General features: G+C 40.3%; 2 protein-coding genes across 6 annotated transcripts in view; one reads left to right on the top strand and one right to left on the bottom strand.

Annotated features, from left to right (window-relative positions):
• Positions 1-23,571, top strand: part of LOC146493814 (uncharacterized) — a 136,980-nt gene that overhangs the window by 89,173 nt on the left and 24,236 nt on the right. The window lies entirely within an intron of this gene.
• On the bottom strand, positions 1,749-16,369 carry glcci1a (glucocorticoid induced 1a). Of its 5 annotated transcripts, XM_085148958.1 has the most exons (6): positions 10,941-15,142; positions 10,693-10,826; positions 8,854-9,006; positions 8,539-8,749; positions 3,198-3,318; positions 1,749-3,115 (listed from the first exon to the last, which is right to left on the bottom strand). In XM_085148958.1, the coding sequence occupies exons 3-6, from the start codon at positions 8,995-8,997 to the stop codon at positions 2,806-2,808; spliced, it is 786 nt and encodes a 261-aa protein (XP_085005084.1). In that variant the 5' UTR covers positions 8,998-9,006; positions 10,693-10,826; positions 10,941-15,142; the 3' UTR covers positions 1,749-2,805. The 5 variants fall into 5 exon arrangements, with proteins under 5 accessions (XP_085005084.1, XP_085005087.1, XP_085005089.1 ...); XM_085148961.1 differs by lacking the exons at positions 10,693-10,826; positions 10,941-15,142 and adding an exon at positions 16,284-16,369; XM_085148963.1 differs by lacking the exons at positions 10,693-10,826; positions 10,941-15,142 and adding an exon at positions 16,284-16,369 and having other exon boundaries at positions 8,854-9,003.

Raw genomic sequence — 23,571 nt, 5'->3', positions numbered from 1 at the left:
ATAAAACTCTATATGACACAAATGAACAGACAAAATCCAGATTTTTTTTTTCCTTTATTGCCATTGTGCATGAACTTTGACACTACTGGTTACACAAAGAGGAGCTGATGAACACTCTGACCTGCCAGTGGTGTGCTCTGGTCATTGCTGGTTTTGTATCAGTTGATGGCTTTAACAACAAACTTCTTGCTGATTCAGCCTTCATGCTCAAAACCAAAGGAATGTGAGATGAGACGTTTGTGTCAAAGAACGAAAAGACAACACCTTTTCTTTTTAAATTTTTTTCCTATTATTGCACACATCTAGGTTACCAATGCCAAGTATATGTGGAACATTGGGAAAGCTAAAATTCTTGGTAAGGTGCTGAAATGTCTTTAGAAACCACGACATTGAACCTCCTTAAAAGCCTTGTATATACAAAATAACGTATATACAAAAGGAGTGTCAATACAGGGATTCAACAAATACACCAGTTATCCAAAGAAATGATGAGTACGATGAAAATGCACTGGTTATTTACACTTGGCCATGTTCATGTCTGTTTGTAACATTGCACAGAAAACATGAAATGCTATGGTACTGTAGTTTGGTGGTAGCATCAGGGTGCCTACAGCATCCCATAATAACAATAATAACAGTGAAAACGAGGCCGGCCAGTGTAATGCTTTCTCTATGAATCATACAGCAGAAGGCGCTCTTGTAGCTGCAACCAAACGTCTGAGTACAGAAACAAAGATCAAACATAATCAGGAATCAATCGCCTCTCATGCTCACACCTCATGGAATGGATTTCATTAGAACAGGAAGTTTCGAAGCTTACCAGAGTGCAGAGTGGAGGGAAAGGTTGTACAAATGTTCATTTTCAACTTGCACAAGAACTGCGTCATGAATAGTGAAAATCAGACTTTGATCTGTCAGTCACAATTTACCTGGATTTATATATTTATTTACGCTTTTTTCTTAATTTTGGCCACCTGGGGGCAACAAAACAACTTACTAGTTAAGGGCATGTTTTGTAGCTCTTGACCTACACTTGGAAAGATTGTCAGAATTAGAACAACACAGACCCCGTGGAAACATGCTTACCTGCAGTCCATCAACACGCCAAAAGCATGCTGCTTCTGGAAAACAGCGCTATGCATAGGTCAGTTGCTGCTTGTTTGAAAGCTTTGATTGAACTATAAATGAAGATACTACAGAGCTCACTCAGAGGAAAAACGACTTTCCATGTTTTGGGAGTTCAAAAGAACGCTGCTGTCACTTCTACAGAGCGATAAAAACAGTAAGGTCACGGAGCTCGTGCCTGAAAAGGGCTGACGTCTTTTGGAAGTGACGCAATCAGCAACCCATAATCATTATGGGTCACTAGGGGGTCATATGATTGTTGGGTTTTTCTCTGTATCTATGAAGCGCCTTGAGGCGACTTTTGTTGTGATTTGGCGCTATATAAATAAAATTGAATTGAATTGAATTAAGAGATATAGCTGCTTACATTTAACACTGCCTCCATGTGGCGGCTGACAACTGGAACATCTCCAGAGTCCCTATTTAGACATTCAGTAGATGTGGTCCACTATTTAAAGTTCTCTCCGTCTTGATCTGACAAACACAAGTCCAATAATCCTTCTCTCCTGGTTTTATCCAGCTTTTTATCATCTGTGTCCTATGGAGTAGTGAGGTCTGTCACTGTATCAAACCTCCAGGCTCGACTGAATATATTCTAAGATGTGGAAAACTAAACTTTAAAAAAAGTTGTGGTAACGCATCTGGGTTATAAATAAAAACAAGTTTATGCTGCTCACAATATTTTGGGTGGAAACCGCAATTACCCTTTGAGCAGCGGTCTATCGGCCAATCCAGTGCCAGTTTTACGTCCTCAAAGACGGGTTGCATTTGAACGTTTTCCTCATACTTTCATGTAGTGTTACTGCATTCTCATTGCTTTTGCTCCACCGTCAGCCATTATCATTAAGCTTAAATAACAGGCAAGCTCAACCCCATCAACACATGGCAGAGGTCACAACAGCCTTCACTATTTGCAGCCATGAGCTCAGGTCGAGTCACTGAACAGAAAAGAGTGATTCGTATATTAATGAAAATGTGAGGGAATAAATGTCAGGGCATCTGTTCTGCTTTTTATGGACATACATTCCAAATTACCTGAGTATAGACTCCGATTGTGAAATACCTGAAGCAAGATCTGACACCGTGTAACCATTTGAGGCCATTTTCTCCTTTTCTTCCAACGTTTTCCTCGTTGCATTTAAGACAAAGCTCAACAACGTGACCTGGACGGTGTAAACATCGTCCGGTTCTTGTTGTCTTTCCTGTTCCATTTATAACGCAGCCATAGAGTTTTAAACAAAGACTTTTCTTTCTTTTTATAGAGCTATATGTGGATATACATGTTTAAAGAGCTTATTCATACTGTGAATGTTGAAACAGAACACAACACATCATTTCATCAGAAATACACTACCAGCTTAAAATGCATGCCCCTCCCCGATCCATAGTGTTCCACTCCTCGCTACGCCTGCATACGAACCCTTGAACTGTCAGGTCTCTTCCTGCCAACAGCAGCTCACTTATTATGCAGGACAGGAGGTTGAGGCAGCAAAACATATTGGTTGTGGTGGATATTCTGGACACTGTTGCTACGCCATGCAAAGATAGAAGGGCAACGGAGACAGTGGGCACAGAGAGACAGAGACCCCCTGGTGGAGCAGAAGGTGGTGAGAAAGTCAGTGGTGGTGCTCGATGGTTGCAAGTGTACGTCCCAGAGACAGAGGCCAGCTCTGCTCAGGTCTAGCTGATGGCCGGGCTGTCTGTCTGGGACTCTGATGTCTCTGAGGGTGAGGCAGGCTCCTCTGGGGGATCATCTGTGCTGGTGCTCGTGGACACCTGAGTAGGGACACCGTAGAACGACGTGGTTCCGTGTGGGTCAGAGCCAGAACCTGCTTCCCTGCTGTCCTCGTCTTCCTCGGGCTCTGACGCAAGGGTGAGTTGTAAAGAGCCAGGGAGTTTGACGGGACAGAAAGCTGAACCCGTTGGGATGAAATTCACTTTGTTTTTGTCAGGGCAGGAGAAGAGGGGTGCCGATGTGGACTGCCTGGAGCTGCACAAAAACATGTTCAGCGGGATTAAAGGGGGCAGCAGAGTACTGAGGAAATTCAGTGTAAGTATCAAAGCATCTATACCTCATTTCCTCAAAAGCTTTAATCTTCTCACAGCCCTCTGGTGGTTCCCGCTTGAACATATAGCTGTTGTTGGGTTTGGGTGAGGAGGCAAACTTTGGCAGCGGTGAGCTGCTTCCATTGTCTGAAAACAGAAATACGATGCTTTTATCTTTACGGGATTGATTAGTAAAGACTATTCTCTGCAGTCATCTGCTCAAATGACACAGATCCACTGTGAATGCATATTTTATATAATAACTGATTAAAGTTTCGATTTCTACCAAAACTCCTGAGATATTATGGCATTGGTGAGCAACTTCAAGTGTCTCCTCACAGATACTTACAGAATACAGTTCAAAGACATGTTAGGCTAATGGGTGATTCTAAATTCTCCATGGATGCTACATAAAGTGCTGAAAGTGTATCAATTAAAACACTCTACACTGAATATAAAATGGCTTAAATATGTCTGAAACTCTTTGAGGGGTCAGTAAGAAAATAAAAGCACTGCATAAATATAGGTCCATTTCCAGCACATATTTGCCCTTTTTGTGCCATGTCAATTTTGTACTGGTTTCTTTCAAAGATATTAAGATGAAAAGCAGATATTTCATAAAATCAACATTTCTTAAACGGGCACAAAGGACAAGATATATACAGGGTGGGCCATTTATATGGATACACCGTAATAAAATGGGAATGGTTGGTGATATTAAAGTCCTGTTTGTGGCACATTAGTATATGTGAGGGGCCAAACTCCTCAAGATGGGTGGTGACCATGGTGGCCATTTAGAAGTCGGCCATCTTGGATACAACTTTTGTTTTTTCAATAGGAAGAGGGCCATGTGACACATCAAACTTATTGGTAATGTCACAAGAAAAACAATGGTGTGCTTGGTTTCAACGTAACTTTATTCTTTCATGAGTTATTTACAAGTTTCTCTTTGTTCACAGCCATTGACATGTCGAAGAGGTTAACACGTGAGGAGCGGATCGAAATTGTGTTGATATCTGGTGAACGCAGTAACCGGGTCATTGCAGCAGATTTCAATGCAAGACACCCTACGAGACCACCCATCTCCCATGCTACAGTTAGCAAACTGCTTGCTAAGTTTCGTGAAATTGGTTCAGTGTTGGATTTGCCAAAATGTGGATCGCAAGGAAACTGTCACTAATGAAGAAACATCAGTGGCTGTCCTAGCTTCATTCAGCAAGAGCCCACAGCGTAGCGCTCGCTGCATGTCACTGGAGAGTGGCATTAGTCGAACATCCCTTCGACGGATATTAGCTATTCACAAATGGCACCCTTACAAACTCCAGCTACTGCAGCATCTCAACGAGGATGACCCAGATCGGCCACAGAATTTGCAGAATGGGCAAAACAAAAATTGGAACAGGACCCTCAGTTCACGCAGAAGATTTTGTTCAGTGATGAGGCAAACTTTTATGTGAATCGTGAAGTTAACAAACAAAACCACCGCTATTGGTCTGACACTAACCCTCATTGGATGGATCCCTCCAAGACTGTTGGAACAACAAAAGTGATGGTTTGGTGTGGTATATGGGGTACAACGATAGTGGGTCCATTCTTCATCAATGGAAACCTCAAGGCCACTGGATATTTGAAATTGCTACATGATGATGGGTTTCCCTCTTTAGGCACTGAAGCTGAGTTTTCCCTGAGTTTTTCCAGCAAGATGGTGCACCACCACATTATGGGTGCCAGGTCCGAGCATTCCTAGATGAACAGTTTCCTGGAAAGTGGATTGGTTGTCGTGGGCCAGTTGAATGGCCCCCAAGGTCTCCCAATCTGACCCCCTTAGACTTTTATCTTTGGGGTCATCTGAAGGCAATTGTCTATGGTGTGAAGATACGAGATGTGCAGCACCTGAAACTGCGGATACTGGATGCCTGTGCTGGCATTTCTCCTGCGGTGTTGCTATCAGTGTGTGAAGAGTGGGAGAAGAGGGTTGCATTGACAATCCAACACAATGGGCAGCACATTGAACACATTTTATAAGTGGTCAGAAACTTGTAAATAACTCATGATAGAATAAAGTTACGTTGAAACCAAACACACCCTTGTTTTTCTTGTGACATTATCAATAAGTTTGATGTGTCACATGGCCTTTGTCCTATTGAAAAAACAAAAGTTGTATCCAAGATGGCCGACTTCTAAATGGCCACAATGGTCACCACCCATCTTGAAGAGTTTGCCCCCTCACATATACTAATGTGCCACAAACAGGACTTTAATATCACCAACCATTCCCATGTTATTACGGTGTATCCATATAAATCGCCCACCCTGTAGATTTATTATTGTTATGCATGGCCCATAACACACAATAACACACAAACTACAGATCCCAAAATGCAGCGCAGCCTCCTTGCCGAACGCTAGGCTAGCTGAGAACATTCCCACGTCAATCAAGTCAAACTTCTGTTATTGCAAAGCTACCCCTCACAATGGCGAAGAGAAAAGTTGATTCTGAAAACAGAGACTTTCAGCACCAGTGGTACACTGAATATATGCTTAGAAACATTGCTGGTAAACCCGTGTGTCTTACTAGTGGAGCTAACGTGGGTGTAATTAAGGAATTTAATTTAAGACAGCACTACGAGACAAAACACCAGTATAAGATGAAAAACCTAAATACAGAGCAGAAACTACAGAAAGTAGATGCCAAAACTGGCAGTGTTGCCTTTTCAAAGAGCTTGGCGACCATCGTCAACAACAACAGCTTGCAGCTGTGCCTGAGCTGATCAATCTGTGACAAATCTGACTCCCAGTTTGGTGACATTCATGTGGTTGACTGGATCAGCATATTCAATTTAAATAAACTTTATAGGGTGTTGAGAGAGGTGAGGTAGAGAAAGACTGAAATTCCCCGTCACATCTGAGGGGTAAAAGCTCTTAACGTCCAGCCCTAAGTGTTAAAAATGACCAGAGTGCTAAAGAAGAGCTTTTCCCTATTTGCTAAAAGTCAACCGAAGTATAATAAAGATTCGATGTGTGTGTCTGACTTATAAAATGTATGACTTATCAAAAAAAGTCTAACTGGGTATACTGTGATTGACAAAAACAGAGTTTTAAAGAGAAAAAGTACAAGAAAGTATTCCTCTGTATTTTAATTAAAAAGGGGATTATTTTAAAATGAAGGCTCATGTGAGAATATGCTAAAGACAATAATTTAAGTACAATTACATAAACTAAATGAAACATGAAGTCAGTTAGAAGCATATGTGACTGAATGTTAAAATGTGATGGAGTTTCTTTGTTAAGAATTACAAGATATGAGGCTCTTCCCTTTTGTTTTCTGCGAGATGAGCAGTTTAGAAGATGGGATCTTAAGAGGTCACAGCTGCAAATTCCAACGCTGGAGTGATCAACTGATGCCAAACTGTGAACCTGCAAATTGGTTTTGTATATTTTTGGCTTTTCCTCTGCTCAGTTTTGGTTTACACCATACGGCCACTGAATGCCAAGGGTCTGCCGGTTTCCTGTTGGGTGGTTATCATCAACTCGGTATACAGAGATAAGTGCATCCATTTATTCGCTCCAACCATTCTCCTCAAAAGGATCAAATTAGCATTAGCTCAGACTATGTTAATTAGATAAATGCAATTCAGTTAATTTGATTATTATACACCGAGCTGTACTTTTATTAAATTTTTGTTAAATCGTTTTAATAAAATATCTTGCAACTAAAGTCTAAATTGGGGACATTTACTTTTTAACTCCTTGTGAAACAGTAAAAGTAAAAACCTGAGTATAAAGTTCATTTTGGTGTAAATAGCTTTGGCAGGTTGCTCCGGCCCTTTTTTAGTGTTGAATTTCAGGTAACAAACGATGTTTTGGTGCTTGTGGGTTTGGCGGTAGTCAGATGTGGATTAGACGGTTCTGTGAATTGTACAGGGACAAGTACTATTGCTGACACTCTCTACACTGCTGGGTTTTGATATGGATGAAGCTTTACTGTTTGAGGTGTTGCCTACTTGAGGCGACTTGTGATTTGGCACTATACAAATAACATTTAATTGAACTGCGAAAAACTCCCCACTGCTGGACCGTGATTCATAAGTCTTGTCATCAGATATTGACGTTTCTTTCCTATATAACACACAAAAATTTGACAAATAAGATGCTGAACCCATGTTGCTGTCTGGATTATTATATGTATATCCTAAATTATATATATCCTAAATTATCACCTTTAAAGTGTTTGTGTTAATGACATGATGTACAGTAAGACATGCACTGAGCGCAACACTAACAGAGAGACTGAACAAACGACATACTCAGTTCAATTCAACACAGAAGACTTTTACAATACACAGGCATCTACCTGAAATGTATTTATTTAATCTATCGTCATTGACAAGAATGGTTTTAAAGGTGAAGGCAACTGATATTTTTTGCTCCTTATTTTTTCTGTGTTTTGCATTTGACTGGGGTCAGTGTCACTCCCGGTAGCATGAGGTGATATCTGGTGACATCTTGTGTCCAGCACTAGAACTGCCCTACTGGCATTTGTCGCAGAATATCAAAATTGGTAGGTCCACCACTGGTGCTCTGTGTTTTTCACAGATAAGAGCAGGTTCACCCTGAGCACATGTGACAGACATGCAAAGGTCTGGAGAAGCCACGGAGAACAGAATGCTGTGTGACTGGTATGTCGGTGGGTCAGTGATGGTATGGGCCAGCATATGGATGGAGGGATGGATAAACCTTTACAGGCTTGGCAACAGCACTTTGACTGCTATTATATTGGGATGACATCTCTGGACCCATTGTCAGACCCTACATGCTAGTGCAGTTGGTTCTGGTGCACGACAATGTCCAGGCTCATGTGGTCAGAATATGCAGGTAGTTCCTGGAGGATGAAAGACTGGCTTCCATGCTCCGCTAACGTAAATGAAGAAGAAGACCACTGGGACATTATGTTTTGGTCCATCTGACGCCATCGAGTTGCAGAACATCTCAGTCCAGAAACCCGGTGACGCCCTGGGTCATATCTGGGAGGAGATCCCCCCCAGGACACCATTTGTTGACATACAAGCACATGAAGGCCATACAAACTGCTGACAACAATTTGAGTTTCTGCAATGAAATTTCACCAAAATGGACTAGTGGCAGAGAGTTTTGAATTCACGCCTCTATAGGTTTAAGTTTCCATTATCATCAAAAGATGTTGCATAGCCAATATAGGCTACGGTCTACATTTGATTTACTCCATTCCTTTGCAATACTGCAGAGTTTTAGTGATCTCCTCCAGGATCTGGTCAGGATAGGAACAAATCCACTGACCCCAGCAGCTACTTTTTGTGGACACTTCAGTAGGACCTTAGCGTTGCTTACCTTTATCTCGGTCATATAGTAGATCATCTGTGGAGTAAGGACTGCCATCATGTGATCCCAGTGGGCAGGCTGGCGAGGGGGATGGTGACAGGCTAGAGCAGCTGCTGGACCGGCCAGGAGCTGAGGGGGTCTGGGTGTCCACACTGCGGGTGCTGCTGCTGCGCTGCTGTGGAGGGAAAGGTGCTCGTCGCCCATCGGGAACCTCCAGGGACTGCAGAGAAAACAATATAAGACTCAAAGCTCAGTCAAGAGATGGCAGTGACACAAGTCACAGTTTACTAAAATACCACGCTGAAAATGGAAACTGAGCCCCACCTTAAGTTCCTCCTTATCTCCATTGTCTTTAATGAAGACCTTCTCCAGCTCATGGTTGATGCCTTCCATGCTGCTGGGCACCCTGGAGATCGAGGGCTTTGGCACAGTGATGTTGGACAGTGGCATCTGGGCAGACTTCGACATGGAAAACTGCTGCAGCGAGCACACAAACACACACGAACCTTCTTGAGGCACACACACTACTCCAGCTTCACTATAGCCACTTCTCAGCTCCGTAATGTCTCTTTTCCACTAGTACCTACTTGGCTCGAGTTAATTCAATTTTAGGGTTTTGTATTAGGTGGGATTACCTGGTACCAGGTACTGTCTGAATAACGGTTCAGCCAGGGTTCCAAGCAAGCAACCCATTTATGAAACCCGGCAACAGGAAATGGCTGTACAAACCCAACACCACAGTCCCTCTAAATGAGGGGTTCTTAACCTTTGTTACCTCGGGGCCCACTCAGATATTAACACTGTGTTGAATAAACTGATGTTGCTCATCAATTTATTCAGTACAGGTGATTTATATTTAATAACTAAATCAAATGTACTTAATTTTAACAGCTAAAACCTTGTCAAATAAACATGATGATGCAATGCAAGAATCACAAAGACATTTATTTATTATGTGCAAGTGAACCGGCACATAAAACAAAATGCCAAACAGGTTAACAACACATGGAACAAATCAAACTTCAAGTAGAAATTGAAAGATTCAAGTCAGGCTTAATAACACAAAAATAATGAATAATTCAATTTTACTCCAGCAAAAGAGACCAGGAAAAAAATGGGAAACTAGAAACTGGATAAATAATGTGTTGATAAAATAAATACATTCAAAATAATTTTCTAATTAAATGAAGAAATAAACAGTTTTAAAACTTAAATAAAGTGCAAATGAAAACATAGCCTCATGCCTATGAGTGAATCTGAAAGTTGCTTCAGCAGTAAACCTTTTTTTCATTGGCAGAACCAGAAGTTACTCTTTATATTTGAGACAAATGAACAACAACAAACAGTCACAACAGCCCATTTTTATGTTCACCTCTTAATGAGACACTAGAGCCTCTGAGACCTAATCAGGTCCAGTCTGGGTGGAATAGGGGAAAGGCTCACTCTCAGAGCAACACTGGAAGCTACTCTGAGTTCGTTTTGGGCTTTGGTCTTGGTTGTGGCCAAGCTGTGGGAAGCTGTACTGTAATTGAGGTCTATATGACTGATCAGTAGGTATAGCATTGACTTGACATTCTCCATTGTTGTGTTGCATATAGCAAAAGACACAAATGATACAAATAATGTCACTGGACTTTTGGCCACATTGCTAGAATAACCCCAAGCACACTGAGGTGATGGAAAACGGCTGAAACAGTGAAGTCGAGTCGAGCCGAGCAGGGCTTTCATACCCTTTCCAACAATACAGACTCAATTTGGCTCATTTTCTATTACAATCAAGTACCACCTAATGTGCGTGGGGTCATTATAGCAACGCGGCCAAATGTCCTGTTACATCGTTTGTATGTGACACAGATGACAAAACAAAGGAGGATGTCGAGGCAATGACATTGCTGTTGCTTGGTCTGGTTTTTTGTGCAGCCATTTGTCTTGTTGTCTGGCGGTTTTGATTTTCGTGAAGGTGAGTGATGCCACTGACTAGCCAATCGGTGGCATGCAGTCTGACAAGGTCACATTTGCGGATATGTTTCACTTGTCTTTATGTTCATTTTAACTGGATTTATTTCTTAACTTCTTTATTTTTTACATTCATTTAATGTGTGGTCGTTACAGGACACTTGGCTCTTAAAATCAAAGTCTGCTTGAGAAGGTTATCAGAGATACCTGAGAGTGGATGACTGAGGTGAAGATGTGGCTGATGGTACTAGTCAGGGCAGAGTGCTGATGCTGTAATGTACTTGGAAGAGTCAGCCTTTACTGAGGGGTTCTTCTTTACTGTGCTGGAGCTTTGCACTCTGCTGGAATTACAAAGGAAAACACAAGAAGCTGTGAGAGCAGACACCATGAAATGGTGACATACACAGTAGTTACAGACTGAAACCACACAGCCAGACAAATCTCTTTACATTCACCTCAGTCAGCCACTCATCACTTCCCTTTCTGTAGTGAGCAAAGCTCCACAATGAAGTAATGGAATATGCCAGCACTAGTCCACCAAGTAGAGCAGGGCGATATGGCCAAACATATATATCACAATATATATTTGAAAGTTTGCGATAACGATATAACTGAACCTTAAATGTACTTGTGAGCATGCATTTTCTTCAGCATTGGAGTCCTGCGTGGTGAGCGCGGCTCAGTGCTTTACTTGTTGTTTGCTTTGAAACAATTGTACCTGCTAATTCCAGGTCTTTCTGTCTCTCTCCACAACTGTTCCTTGGCTCTTGGACAATCCTTTGACCATTTTTTTCACTCCTCTGTCTGAAACCTTGCAAGGAGCACCAAGTCGTGTTCAGTTTATCATAAAATGATGTTCTTTCCACTTCTGGATTATGATCCCAACAGCCCTTATTGGAACGGTCAGTATTTTAAAAATTCCTGTGTAGAAGATGTCATCAATATATTTTGCAACAATAAGGCTGTGAGAGTAGAGCAGGGCGATATGGCCAAAAATATTTATCACAATATATTTGAAAATTTTCGATAACGATATAACTGACGATATAATTTCTGCGAGACAAAATACAACTCCACAACTTTATATATACAACTTATTTATCAATGCTATTTATTTTCTTGGTTAAGGATTTGATTATTTCTATGGGGGTAAGGGATAGGATAAGTATAAGCCATAAGGCTTCAGCCTATTCCTTTTTCGGTTACTGTTTGAGTACTTTTATGTAAAATTATAATCTGTTGTTGTTGTTGACTGAAATAAAATTTCAATTCAAAAACTTTACTAGTGCAAAAAAACATCCATTTATTTTCACTTAAACAAGCAGCTGTTTATTATGTACATTAAAGCTATATGAACATTTAACAGTGCTAATGCAAATTCCTTGCTGACAGTTTAACCAAAAGGCATTTCCAGTAGAAATGTGCTGACATATCCTGAGCATAACCATGGATAATATCCACTGAAGTTAAAAAGAGCTGCTTTGCAACATTAAACTGCAGTGTGCCAAATAAAAAAGTCAAATACGTATTTTCGGACCATAAGGTGCACGGGATTATAAGACAACAAAGCAGTCAGATAAATCAAACTTTATTCAACTCTTGCTTCCTCCACTTCTGTACCATTGATTCATTAATGCTGTATTCTATCACAGCTGCTCTATTCCCATGTTGTTGCAGTATATTAATGACTAACCTCGTATTGTGGATGGATTATCTCAGTTGTTCTCCTGACTGAAGTTTGGTCTGTTTACAGCATCCTGCCATGCGATTACATTTGTCTCTAACCATCAGGAACCTTCACGTTAACTTTTATTGAGTGGAAAAGTGTTAACGTTCATCCTCCAGCTTCACTGTTTATGTTATGCTAACATAGCTGTGTCGCTAGCGGTCACGTAGCACATCATTATATACCAGCTAGCCCAACTTCAGTAACCCTACAAACGTCACTGCTGTTTAGTTTTCTGTCTTCATTTAAGTTGGAAGTGACAGCAGAGCTGTACGTTTGAATTATTTCAGAAATCTCTCAGTCAGAACATGCTATAGAGATTGAAAATGTGACGTCATTCCGGGGTAAAACCGCAAAGGATTCTGGGAACGCGTGGCAAGCGGTACTAGCACACGCAGGCTTTCACATGAAAACAGTCACTCAGCGATAAAAAGAAACACAAAAAATGGCAAGAAGCTGTTGTATTATTAACTGCAATAGCCGGTCGCATGACAGCCACGGGAAGCCGACGGGTAAAGAGATCGGTTGTTATCGGATTACATCGTGGAAGAGAAATTGTTTAAGCCGTGTTTCCGAAGTAACAAAGAGCCGACGGATTGTCTGGATTGCAGCCATTAGAAGACCAAATATAACGTCCCAGAACACTCCAGCTCACAGGTTAGTCTGCTCCAAGCATTTCCACAAAGGTCAGTCTTGTAGTAGTTATTACGTAGTTTATCATAACATAATTGTTGATGTAGGTTACAAATAAGTCTTATATTGATTTGAATTGAATTCGTTGCGCTGTGCTGCTTTGTTCACTGTGGCTTTGCGGGCTAATGTTTGTTGTGTTTTGTAGGAAAACCAGCCTACAAAATGCAGGAATGCGATCCAGACTGGGCGCCCTCTATCAGCCCGGGTCATACCGAGTTTAAAGCTGCTACCACAGCCAGATTTGATCGGTTAAGAGAGAGAGCGATGTCAAAACAGCCATAAAAAGTCCCACATATATGTGCCCAAGTGTTGCACTGGAGCAAGCAAGTAATGAATAACTGTTTTCCAGTATGTTGTTTTGCAATGTTTTTTTTTTTTGCATTGTGGATTTGTTTTTTACCGAAGCAGCTAATAAAGTATAATGGAATACAATGTTGCCTCTTTCTTGTAAGATTCTATAATAGAATGAAACAATAATGCCAGTTATAAGTAAAGACAATAAATTGAATGAATTACGAAACACTCATTTTATTTCTATTAGATCTGAAAATGTTGCGTAACACTACAACCTGAAACGATAAATAGATTGCGTTGGCCTGTACAGGAGATAAAGGAAAAAAATTAACAACAGCGGTGAAATGGGATAGTCCAAATCACCAAAGTAAACTGGACCTGGGCTTGTTGCAGGATCTGAAGTTACTAAACATTTTGTGAGTGTATGAACTGACACTTAAGACCATATAATAGTAAATATGTCCGTGATGAAAGTCGGGCAGCACGCTAATGTCCTTACTACACTCTTTATGCTCGTATGTGTCTGACCCTTTCACTCCTTTGATTTTTTTCCTCGTCCTTTATTTTGCCTTTTCGTCACGTCTGTCTTTGTACGGACCTGCTTTGTCCTCCGTCGTTTTGTACATAACTGTTTTTGGGGCAAATAAAATGCAAGTAGGGATTAAAACCGCAGAATTAATGATTACCGGTGCTGGAAATACTAGCACTTGATGCAGTGTTTTGATTTTGTTGCCACGGGTACCCACAAAGCACTGCGTGAAAGTCACGTGGTCTGTCAATCTGTATATCATGCTTAGGTAACTAGCAAAACTAGCAAAACTAGCGAGCTAACTTCCGCTAACTTCTAACTCCGTTAAATGTGATAAATTCTGTTTTCATGGACGCCTGGATGTCAACCTTCATAGTTACACCTGGTAAAGCAGCAACGCTGATCGTTTTATTAAAGATGAAAGAATTTAGACAGTTTGTAACTCTCAGTGATGTCGCAGTTTGACTTTGGGACCTGAAGCAGATGGAGTTTAGGACCCAGATTACTTCCAGATTTACGAGCACCTTAGTCCGACAAATACGGTAATAATGACGGCCCGCTTGCATGTTCTACAAAAAAAAAAAGTGCTTTAGTGGGTATCTGACGGACAAACACCAAACCAGGTCCACATCACTGAAGTTGCAGCATTTTTACAAACCAATTCTGGTTCATCCGTTTCACTCAACAATCGGCCATGTGCGTATGAAAACAAAGGCACTGCACATGCGCGTTTTACCCATCTTCTATCGCGATATTTCATTTTCTTATCGTTGCCTAACATTGCACCGGTATTGCCGTGAACGGTATAATATGGCCCAGCCCTACCACCAAGTCATATAAGTCAGTATCAGATGGATTAGTAGTCTAACATGTGATAATTATATCAGAAATCAGCTTCTATAGAAAGTTAAACTCAGTCACCACAGAGAAAATCTGAAAATGTGATCGGGGCTTAAATTTTTGAGTTTTAAATGCATTTTAGTCTTTTTTTTTTAAACAGTTTCAACAGACTTACCCTACAGGCTGCTCAATTAATCGAATTTTAATCTAAATTACGATCTGGGCTTTCAACGATCATTAGTTTGGATTCGGGAGACAGACACTATCTCTACTTTTAAGATTAGGCTTCAAACTTTCCTTTTTGCTAAAGCATATAGTTAGGGCTGGACCAGGTGACCCTGAATCCTCCCTTAGTTATGCTGCAATAGACGTAGGCTGCCGGGGAATTCCCATGATGCATTGAGTTTTTCCTTTCCAGTCACCTTTCTCACTCACTATGTGTTAACAGACCTCTCTGCATTGAATCGTATCTGTTATTAATCTCTGTCTCTCTTCCACAGCATGTCTTTATCCTGTCTTCCTTCTCTCACCCCAACCAATCACAGCAGATGGCCCCGCCCCTCCCTGTGCCTGGTTCTGTCGGAGGTTTCTTCCTGTTAAAAGGGAGTTTTTCCTTCCCGCTGTCGCCAAAGTGCCTGCTCATAGGGGGTCATATGATTGTTGGGCTTTTCTCTGTATCTATGAAGTGCCTTGAGGCGACTTTTGTTGTGATTTGGCGCTATATAAATAAAATTGAATTGAATTGAATTAAAAATGACAGAGCCGGTTATTAGCCCCTCTCTCGTGCTTTACTCTCACGCTGCTCCGTGTGGCAAATCGAGCGCACCTCTCTGCATTTCGAATACGTGTCACAACAAGGGAAGCTCGGAAAGCTCAGCAGAAGTTATTTGGAGAGGAGAGTGACTGCCGTTGGTTGAAAAGAGGTAAAAAAAATGTCAGTGGTGTGGAAACATTATGGGTTCACGGAGTCAGACGTGGATCAAGTAGACACAGTGTGTAAAACTTTGCTACAGTGTCGTAGCTGCACCACAGAGCAACACTGCAAACTTCACTAAACATAGATGTTTACATTTTTCATTTATTTCTTATATTGCAAACATTTGCACTGTTATCAGTATTTGCACTATTTTATATTATTTTTTGACAATCTTTAAAGTCATTATTCAACACATTGTTATTGTTAAATAAATATCGTCAAATAATCAAGATCTCAATTTCAGTGAAAATAATCGTGATTATTATTTTTGCCATAATCGAGCAGCCCTACCCCACAGTCACTCATACTAAAGTAATTAACTCAGAGATTAAACAATTAAATGACAGAAAAGTTTCTGTTTTTCAATTACAATAGACTTTTCAATGAGCAACTCGAAATATTTCTGAAATGTTGCACATTTATTCCTTCCAATTTAAACTCAAAGAGTTGTGCTGACAGATTTCTTTTTGACAGAAAGGGCAGTTACACTGGTTCAACCAACTTAAGATTAAAGTGGGCTGTATGTAGCCAACAATGTAAAACGAGTTTGATATTCCTGGTTTAGAGACTATATGACAGTGAGTCTTCTCTCATGAATAGCTTTTTAAAAAGGGCAACGAGGGTTGTAGACATTTGTGATTTGCTCAATTTCTCAATTTCAGCTTCATATTAAAGCTTATAGCTGATAGTTCTGCCTATCAAAGTAAGGACCGTTTCCTTTCAAGCGTTTAGTATCATACCTCTTTGAATTCGTCAGCACTGCCTCAGGATGCAGAGCAAATTGAATGGTCTTCTTTTGCGTTTCGTCACTCCAACATCCAGGAGTCTGAACACAGCAGCAGATTAATAGCTGTTAACTTAAAACTGTTTTCCCTACAACACCTCAATGAGTGCATGTTATGAAATTGTTCTAGCAATAACTCATCTTAGTCAAGACGTGCAATAAATAAGTAAACCTGCCTTTTCCTAAACCATAATGAATTTATCTCTTCTGGGGATAACAGATTCATGGAGCATATGAAGTGTGTGGGCTCACCTGTGTGGATTTATCTTTCATATAAGATGAGTAGTGCACATGTGGATCTCAAGGTCACCGTCCAGTTATAGTGTCCAGAGAGTAAGTCCACAGAATAAAACCTAAGCTCAAAATAAATAAGTAAAACTCATTAAAATCTCTGTAAAACATTAAAATGATATTACAGATGATTATTTGCTATCCATATTTGTTCCACTGTGCAACATGCGTTACATTATAGTATGAAGACTTCTTGTATTTGTGCTTGCAGAGGAATTATCCATGAGGCCAGAGGTAATTACATGGTCACAGCTGCTCCAAGACAAACAAATCAAACTAAAAAAAAATGTTAAAATACATTTCAATACAGGAAACAAATGGTAAATGTAGCGCTTTTCTAGTCCCTAAGGACCCCAAAGCGCTTTACACATCCATTCACACACACACTGGTGATGGCAGCTACATTGTAGCCACAGCCACCCTGGGGCGCACTGACAGAGGCGAGGCTGCCGGACACTGGCGCCACCGGGCCCTCTGACCACCACCAGTAGGCAACGGGTGAAGTGTCTTGCCCAAGGACACAACGACCGAGACTGTCCGAGCCGGGGCTCGAACCGGCAACCTTCCGATTACAAGACGAACTCCCAACTCTTGAGCCACGATCGCCCTTTACAAATTTTAACAAATCACCGGGCCTTCATCAATGTGCTCCAACCCATTTAGGCTAAAGTTAGTCAGCCTTCAATTTTTTCTCTGAATTAAACACAGAAAAGTGTTAAAGAAACAACAAAGTTTCTTACTAAGAAACAAAGTATCAGTGTCATTTGATGAATGCAAGCCAAACAAGCCAGGTGCATCACAAGCATCGACTTTGCCGCAGTTTTTCTTTTTTAACTCCTGTTGCGTAGGTGCTTGTGAATGTGTGTCCATCTATGTCTCTGGGATTTCAAGAAAAACACGATGTGAAAAGAACCATAAGAACACAGTAATAACAGCTTTTACCATCACTGTCATAAGGTTTATGACATTTTACTTACAAGTGAAAACCCTGAAAACTGAGGTGCTTGTCACAGGAACAGCTGTAGTTGAGGATGTGAGTGATTCGCCAACTAAGAGAGTGAACTAACCATTGTTATTAAATTACAAACCATTTTTTGGTTACACAACCACCCATCACTACTCATGACAGCCTATGCTGCTGCAAATGTATAAACATACTGGGAAAACTATTACGGTACTTGACGTTTTTTTGTTGCAACTGTGTGGTACCTAATAGGGGTGGGGGGAAAAATCGATACTGTGTAGTATGGTGATATTTTGTTTGCTAATAATGTATGGATACAGAAACAGCAGAAATCGATATTTTGTTACAAAAAGGTTTTTGTGCTCTGACTTCAGAGCATGTTGATCCTTTTTCTGAGCAAGAATCCTGACATTCCTTCACTGTCCAAATGTGTTTAACTTGTTTTTGGCAGCAATAAACATGACAGTTTACTTATTTTAATTTAAGACATGTTTTATTTTAATTAAGTTTAAAACTTTTTTATTTAATGTAAAATTATATTTTGTTTTAATTTACTTTCAAATTCTTCAGTTGCTGAAGGGGCTGCATAGTTTTCATAAACTGCATAGTTCAGAATAGCTATAATTGTACCAGATGGTTGATTCAGTTAAGTTGGACTAGACTGTAATACAAACCGTTCAGTTTGTCAACAATCAAACTGAAATGAGAGAAAAACTGAGTGTGAGACTTTGATATTAGAGAAAATGAATATTGATAAAGTTTACCTTTATGTACAGAATCTGAATATCGCAAAATATTTTAAAAAATTGCAATAATATCGTATCGTGCGTTAAGTATTGTGATAATATCGTATCGTGGGATGTATGGTGATTCCCACCTCTAGTACCTAAATGAGCTGTGGGCTACTGCTGACACTGTCATCTCATGTGAGGGCCACTTTAGCGTTCAAGTAGTAAAAACAACAACAACAACCAAACAAACAAACAAACAAACAAGAAAACACCCACAAATATTTTTGAAAACGTAATGTTTTGTTTGTTTTTTTAAATTTAAAATATTGTATAACAAGACAAAACAGCAAACGTGAATGCAAATGTTTTTCTCATTCTTAACTGAAGCCTTTTATTAAACTACCAAATAAACACACTGGTCCTCTCTGACACGTGGCAGCAATTCTGCTATAACTGTGTTCGTATTTAACAAAATAAAAATGTAGACATAAGTGTGCACATTAGTTTTTGACTCTCTCACTGAAGTTTGAGACTCATTTTCAGTTATACTTTCTACCAGTAGCAGAGCACTTTATTTTCAGTTGCTTATGTGAGCGAAGACCCTGTAACTTACTGTTAAGTTGCAGGGGAAGTTGCAGAGTTTAATCATCCATCCATTCTCTTCCGTTTATCCTTATCAGGGTCACGGGGGGCTGGAGCCTATCCCAGCCACAGGTCGCCAGCCTGATGCAGGGCTAACACAGAGAGAAAGACAACCATTCAATTTATATTCATCAAATAACCTAACCCGTCTAACGCCATGTCTTTGGGAGGAAACCAGAGTATCTGGAGAGAAGCCGCACCAGCACAGAAGGAACGTACAGTCTCCACACGGTGGTGGAGTTGAACTCAGGACCTTCTTGCTGTAAAGCAACAGTGCTAATCACTGTGCCACTGTGAGTTTCTTTTACTTCCATTGAACAAAAGTTGATTTTTACTTGTATGTTTTCATAGCTCTTAGAAATAAAAACAGAACTGGCAAAAAATAAAAAATAAAATAAAAAAAATTTTAATTGGTACATCTCCCGCCATAGTGAATGCCAACTTTAAGTCATTAAATGTATGTATTTGTAATATTTGTAATACATACAATAATATTTAATATCTCCCATGCAGCTTGTATTATTGTTAAATATGAAGGTAGGAATTTAATGAGAAATCCAACCCAATAATCTTCGTCTTTGGCTCCTCCTGCTGGAGCATTGAACCAATGTCATTAACCTGGAGAAAGTAAGCAAAAAACAAAAACCTTATAAAGTAAGAAAACTTAACTTCATCTTTATTACCACAACAAATAGATATATTTGCTCAGACAGTCATAAACTTCTACTATGTGTCACTGCAACACCTTGAGCAGCTCATGTTTCCTGGTTTAGCTGTTGGGCCGGCTGTTTGTTGTTTGGGGTCAGGAAAACTGTCACTTTAATGTTGCGGCTTCTTCTGTAGACTTTTAAGGTTTTTATTCAGCATCCTTTGAGTACCAAGTCTCTCTGTTATCAGATCTGACTATTGAAGTTTCTCAGGTCACATCGCCCTGCTCTATTGCAAAGTACCAACAGTAGTAAAATCTTAGCAAGTGCAATAGAACCTGAAAGAGAATGTTTGATGAAAAATATCAGTGACTCGCACAATATGCTAGAGACCAATGACAAGGAGAGTTTTACGAACCAATCAGCCAAAACTGCAAAAATCTCTTTCTCTAGGCATCTAGATCAGTGGTGCCCAACCCCCGGGGCATGGACAAGTACCGGGCCGGGAGAGTTGAGGCTCGGATGTCAAATTCATGGTTTTCAGGGTTTTTATCGCTAACTCGATTTCCCTGGGTCTTTTCCCGTGTTGTAGTTGTGTGTCTTATTTTGAAAGCAATATTTACGCGTTACCATAGCAACCAGAGAGCATTAAGGGGCAGAGAGGAGGATGTTACTCTTAATGTTGTTGGTGCATTTCAGGAGGACGCTGCTAATAAAGTTACACAATTACACAGTGAATTTGCGTTTATTATTATATTTACAAAATACCACAGTTTTTGTCTTGGTCATATCATTTTATTTTGTTGTATTTATCCGCCACATCTTAAAGGCTGGTCGGTGAAAATACTGTCTGAAATTAAACTGGGCCGGGGCGCAAAAAAGGTCGGACCGCTGATCAAGATCATGTGTTCATGTCAGTCATGTCTTCACTCAACTATAAGAAAATGGTAAAAAATAAATCATTAATGGCTATGCAATACGCAATAACTTTTTTGTACTCTAAAATGGCTTATGACGTTTGAACTAAAGCAGACTGTTCAGTTGTCATAAAATGTGGATTGATCAAAACCACAGCCGTTGTTTTACATTTTGTAAGCGTTGTGATCAGGTATCACCATAAAGCAGATAATGAAAATGTGGTGTGATATTCTGTTCTTTTTAACTGAAATTTGGAACTGGGTGATATGGGACATGAACTTATCCTGATCACTTTTTCATATCAGTATATACTAATATGTATCACTACAGGTCAGTACAGGTAAGCCATCTGGGTCTTTCTTTTCTAGGTATTGGCTAATGAGAGAATGACACTCAGCTAATCAAGTTAAAAATATTTATTGAAACAAAAACAACATCACACAGACATTTCAGAATTTGAGAATTTTAACTGTCCTTTTTTGCGAGTCCATAAACTCAGAATTCAGTTCTTTTCAGTTTCTTCAGCTCAGGTATGTGTATGTTAAAAAGTTAGTGTTGTTAATAGTACCCAGTAGGGATGGGTACCAATATCCGGTGCCATTATGGCACCAGTTCTGACATAAACGGTAGTAACCAGACCGAAAAGCAGCGGACATTTTGGTGCTTTTTTTTCCTGAGATGTCACACACTTTGGATTCTAGTGAATCATTTTACCTTTCCAAGGATAGTAGGCGGGCCCAGGTACGTACGTTCTTTTAGAGCAGAGCTACAGATTAAAATTGCGCCAGGTGTTTCATCAGATTCGAGGTGTTACCTCCTTTGACAGTATCACAGTATCACCTTAAAGCACTTGTTGCAGGCTGCTGAGTTTGCATCTTTTGCTGTGAAGTACAGCCAGACTTTTGACCGCTTTGCCTTGGGCATTTTTAACGCTGCTCTAAAAGAACGTACGTACCTGGGCCCGCCTACTATCCCCTGGAAACGTAAAATGATTGGCTAGAATCTGAAGCGTAACACATCTCAGTTAAAAAAAAAAAAAAAAAAAAAAAAAAAAAGCACCGAAATGCGCGCTGCTTTTCGTTCTGGTTACTACCATTTATGTCAGAAACAATACCGGTACCCATCCCTAGTCATTTCTCATGGTTACACATAATTTATGGAGATTTATGGTTTGATTTCTTTGCATGTGTGGATTGGATGGGTTGTTACTAACATCCGGTGAAAATTTCATGTAAATAGCACCTTTAGAAATACATTTACGTAGAAAATTGGTCATGTGTTGAATACTTATTTAACCCACTGTGTTTGTGTTTACATTAATATATATGAACTACATAAAAAATAATAATATAATGAGTTAATGACTTGCTTCTGGTACCCCATGTGCTGACAAATGCTCTCAAGTGCTGACAACCAGGTGCTAATCAGTACTGCTGCCTTTGCTATACAGCCATCCTTTGAACGCCACAGGAGTCAGTTTGTGACAGTGGGATGGTGGGGGGTGGCATCTCCTGCACTGGAAAATCGAGGCTTGGTCATTATTGTCAATCTCAATGCAGCAACATAGGAAGAAAGGGATTCTGCAACCAGTAGCATTCCTATATCTTCACAGTTTGGACCGAACTCCAAGACGACACCACATTTCCAGAATTTGGGAATGGAGAGGATTGAACGGCCTGCTTGCAGTTCTGACCTAAACCCTACCGAACACTTCCGGATATAATGATGAAATGTAAAAACTATGAAAAGAAATAATGATTGTTTATGGCATATTTAGTGCCCCAGACAAAACACCCTGGATTTCAGCAGTGATATTTACGTCAAGTGTAGATAACATCATGTAATAACCCACTCCAGAGAGATTAGCCAGGCTAACTGAAATAATCATGGCATGTTTCGTGTGTCTGTGTTGCACATGAGACTGATAAATACTGGCGTGTAGACGGAGACGTAGATGATATTCTTCTGTGTGCATGCAGTCTGAGAGACTAGCCTACTTGCTCATAGTTTCCGTTTGTCTCTTAGGCCCCAATTACCAAAAGACCTAAACACAGTCAGCTGACAACATTTTATTTCCCTTCCACTGGCAGCAAACAGGTACATTTAGCAGATGAATAAAAAACTGTTTGATGGAAATCTGGATAACCGTCGATAACACTCAGATCAGAGAGTCGTGTTTATCTTCGACAGAGCAGCTGTATCATCGCCACCACACTGGAGTCTACAGCCTGACGTCGTTACCTCGTCACAATGTACCGTAGAAATCCTGTTTATCAGCTAATATCAAGTTATTGATTTTAAATAGTTGCTATACAGTGGCCCGACAATAAAACTGAACGCATGGGCGGAGCTGAAATAGTATTTAACTTCGGATGATAACAATCAACTATGGCGAACATATGGCGATGATGTACCTCTTTGCTATTTCTAGCATCCAGCATCAGATAGGTCGACTGCATTACGACACACATAGAGTGCTAGCAACTAGCCTAGCATAGCTCCCGAGTGTGGTGAGCTCTGACTTTGCTACAAGGGGGATGGTGCGCTAAACTACAGCTAGCTATTGAAATGTGTTATAATAAATGCTATACTGGCTTTAAACAAACACTCCCGGCCTTTGTCTGAATTATGACAATGAAATCTTGAATTTGGCGCAAGTCCATTTCACATGAAATTAAGTAATTTATGAGTTGCTTCGACTGTTTGTTCCCTTTCCTCGGTATTTTGAGTCACCAAAACACAACGCGGCCCCTGCTTTTCGAACAGCATGAAAAATTAAGTATTTTATTTTCTCCGGTACTGAACAGGGGCCTACACATAGGCCGAACGCGAGGGTTGAACGTAACTATTCGGAAACAGGTTGGGTCTTTTTTTAATCAAAGGACGCATTTGTTCATTTATCGTCGAAACCACTCTATTGCCCGATTTGTCAAGCTACTTTGGTTTGGCGGCCGCTCAGTAGGTGACTGAACGCCACTTAGCATAGCACGAAGCTAAACGATGATGGGTGCATTTAGGATAAACTTCATTTGCTAGACAGGAAGCGGTTAC

This window comes from Neolamprologus multifasciatus, chromosome 22 (genome assembly GCF_963576455.1).
Source record: "Neolamprologus multifasciatus chromosome 22, fNeoMul1.2, whole genome shotgun sequence".
Taxonomy (NCBI): domain Eukaryota; kingdom Metazoa; phylum Chordata; class Actinopteri; order Cichliformes; family Cichlidae; genus Neolamprologus; species Neolamprologus multifasciatus.
Note: the sequence above shows the minus strand (reverse complement) of the source record. Positions and strands in the feature narration are given on the sequence as shown.

What these genes read in the sequence shown, in the direction of transcription:
- glcci1a (XM_085148961.1), bottom strand. Translation starts at nt 8,997, where the DNA reads ATGTCGAAGTCTGCCCAGATGCCACTGTCCAACATCACTGTGCCAAAG. An exon ending in GAGATAAGGAGGAACTTAAG is followed by an intron (nt 8,750 to 8,853) that starts GTGGGGCTCAGT and finishes TTTTCTCTGCAG; the next exon opens with TCCCTGGAGGTTCCCGATGG. An exon ending in ACTATATGACCGAGATAAAG is followed by an intron (nt 3,319 to 8,538) that starts GTAAGCAACGCT and finishes TTCTGTTTTCAG; the next exon opens with ACAATGGAAGCAGCTCACCG.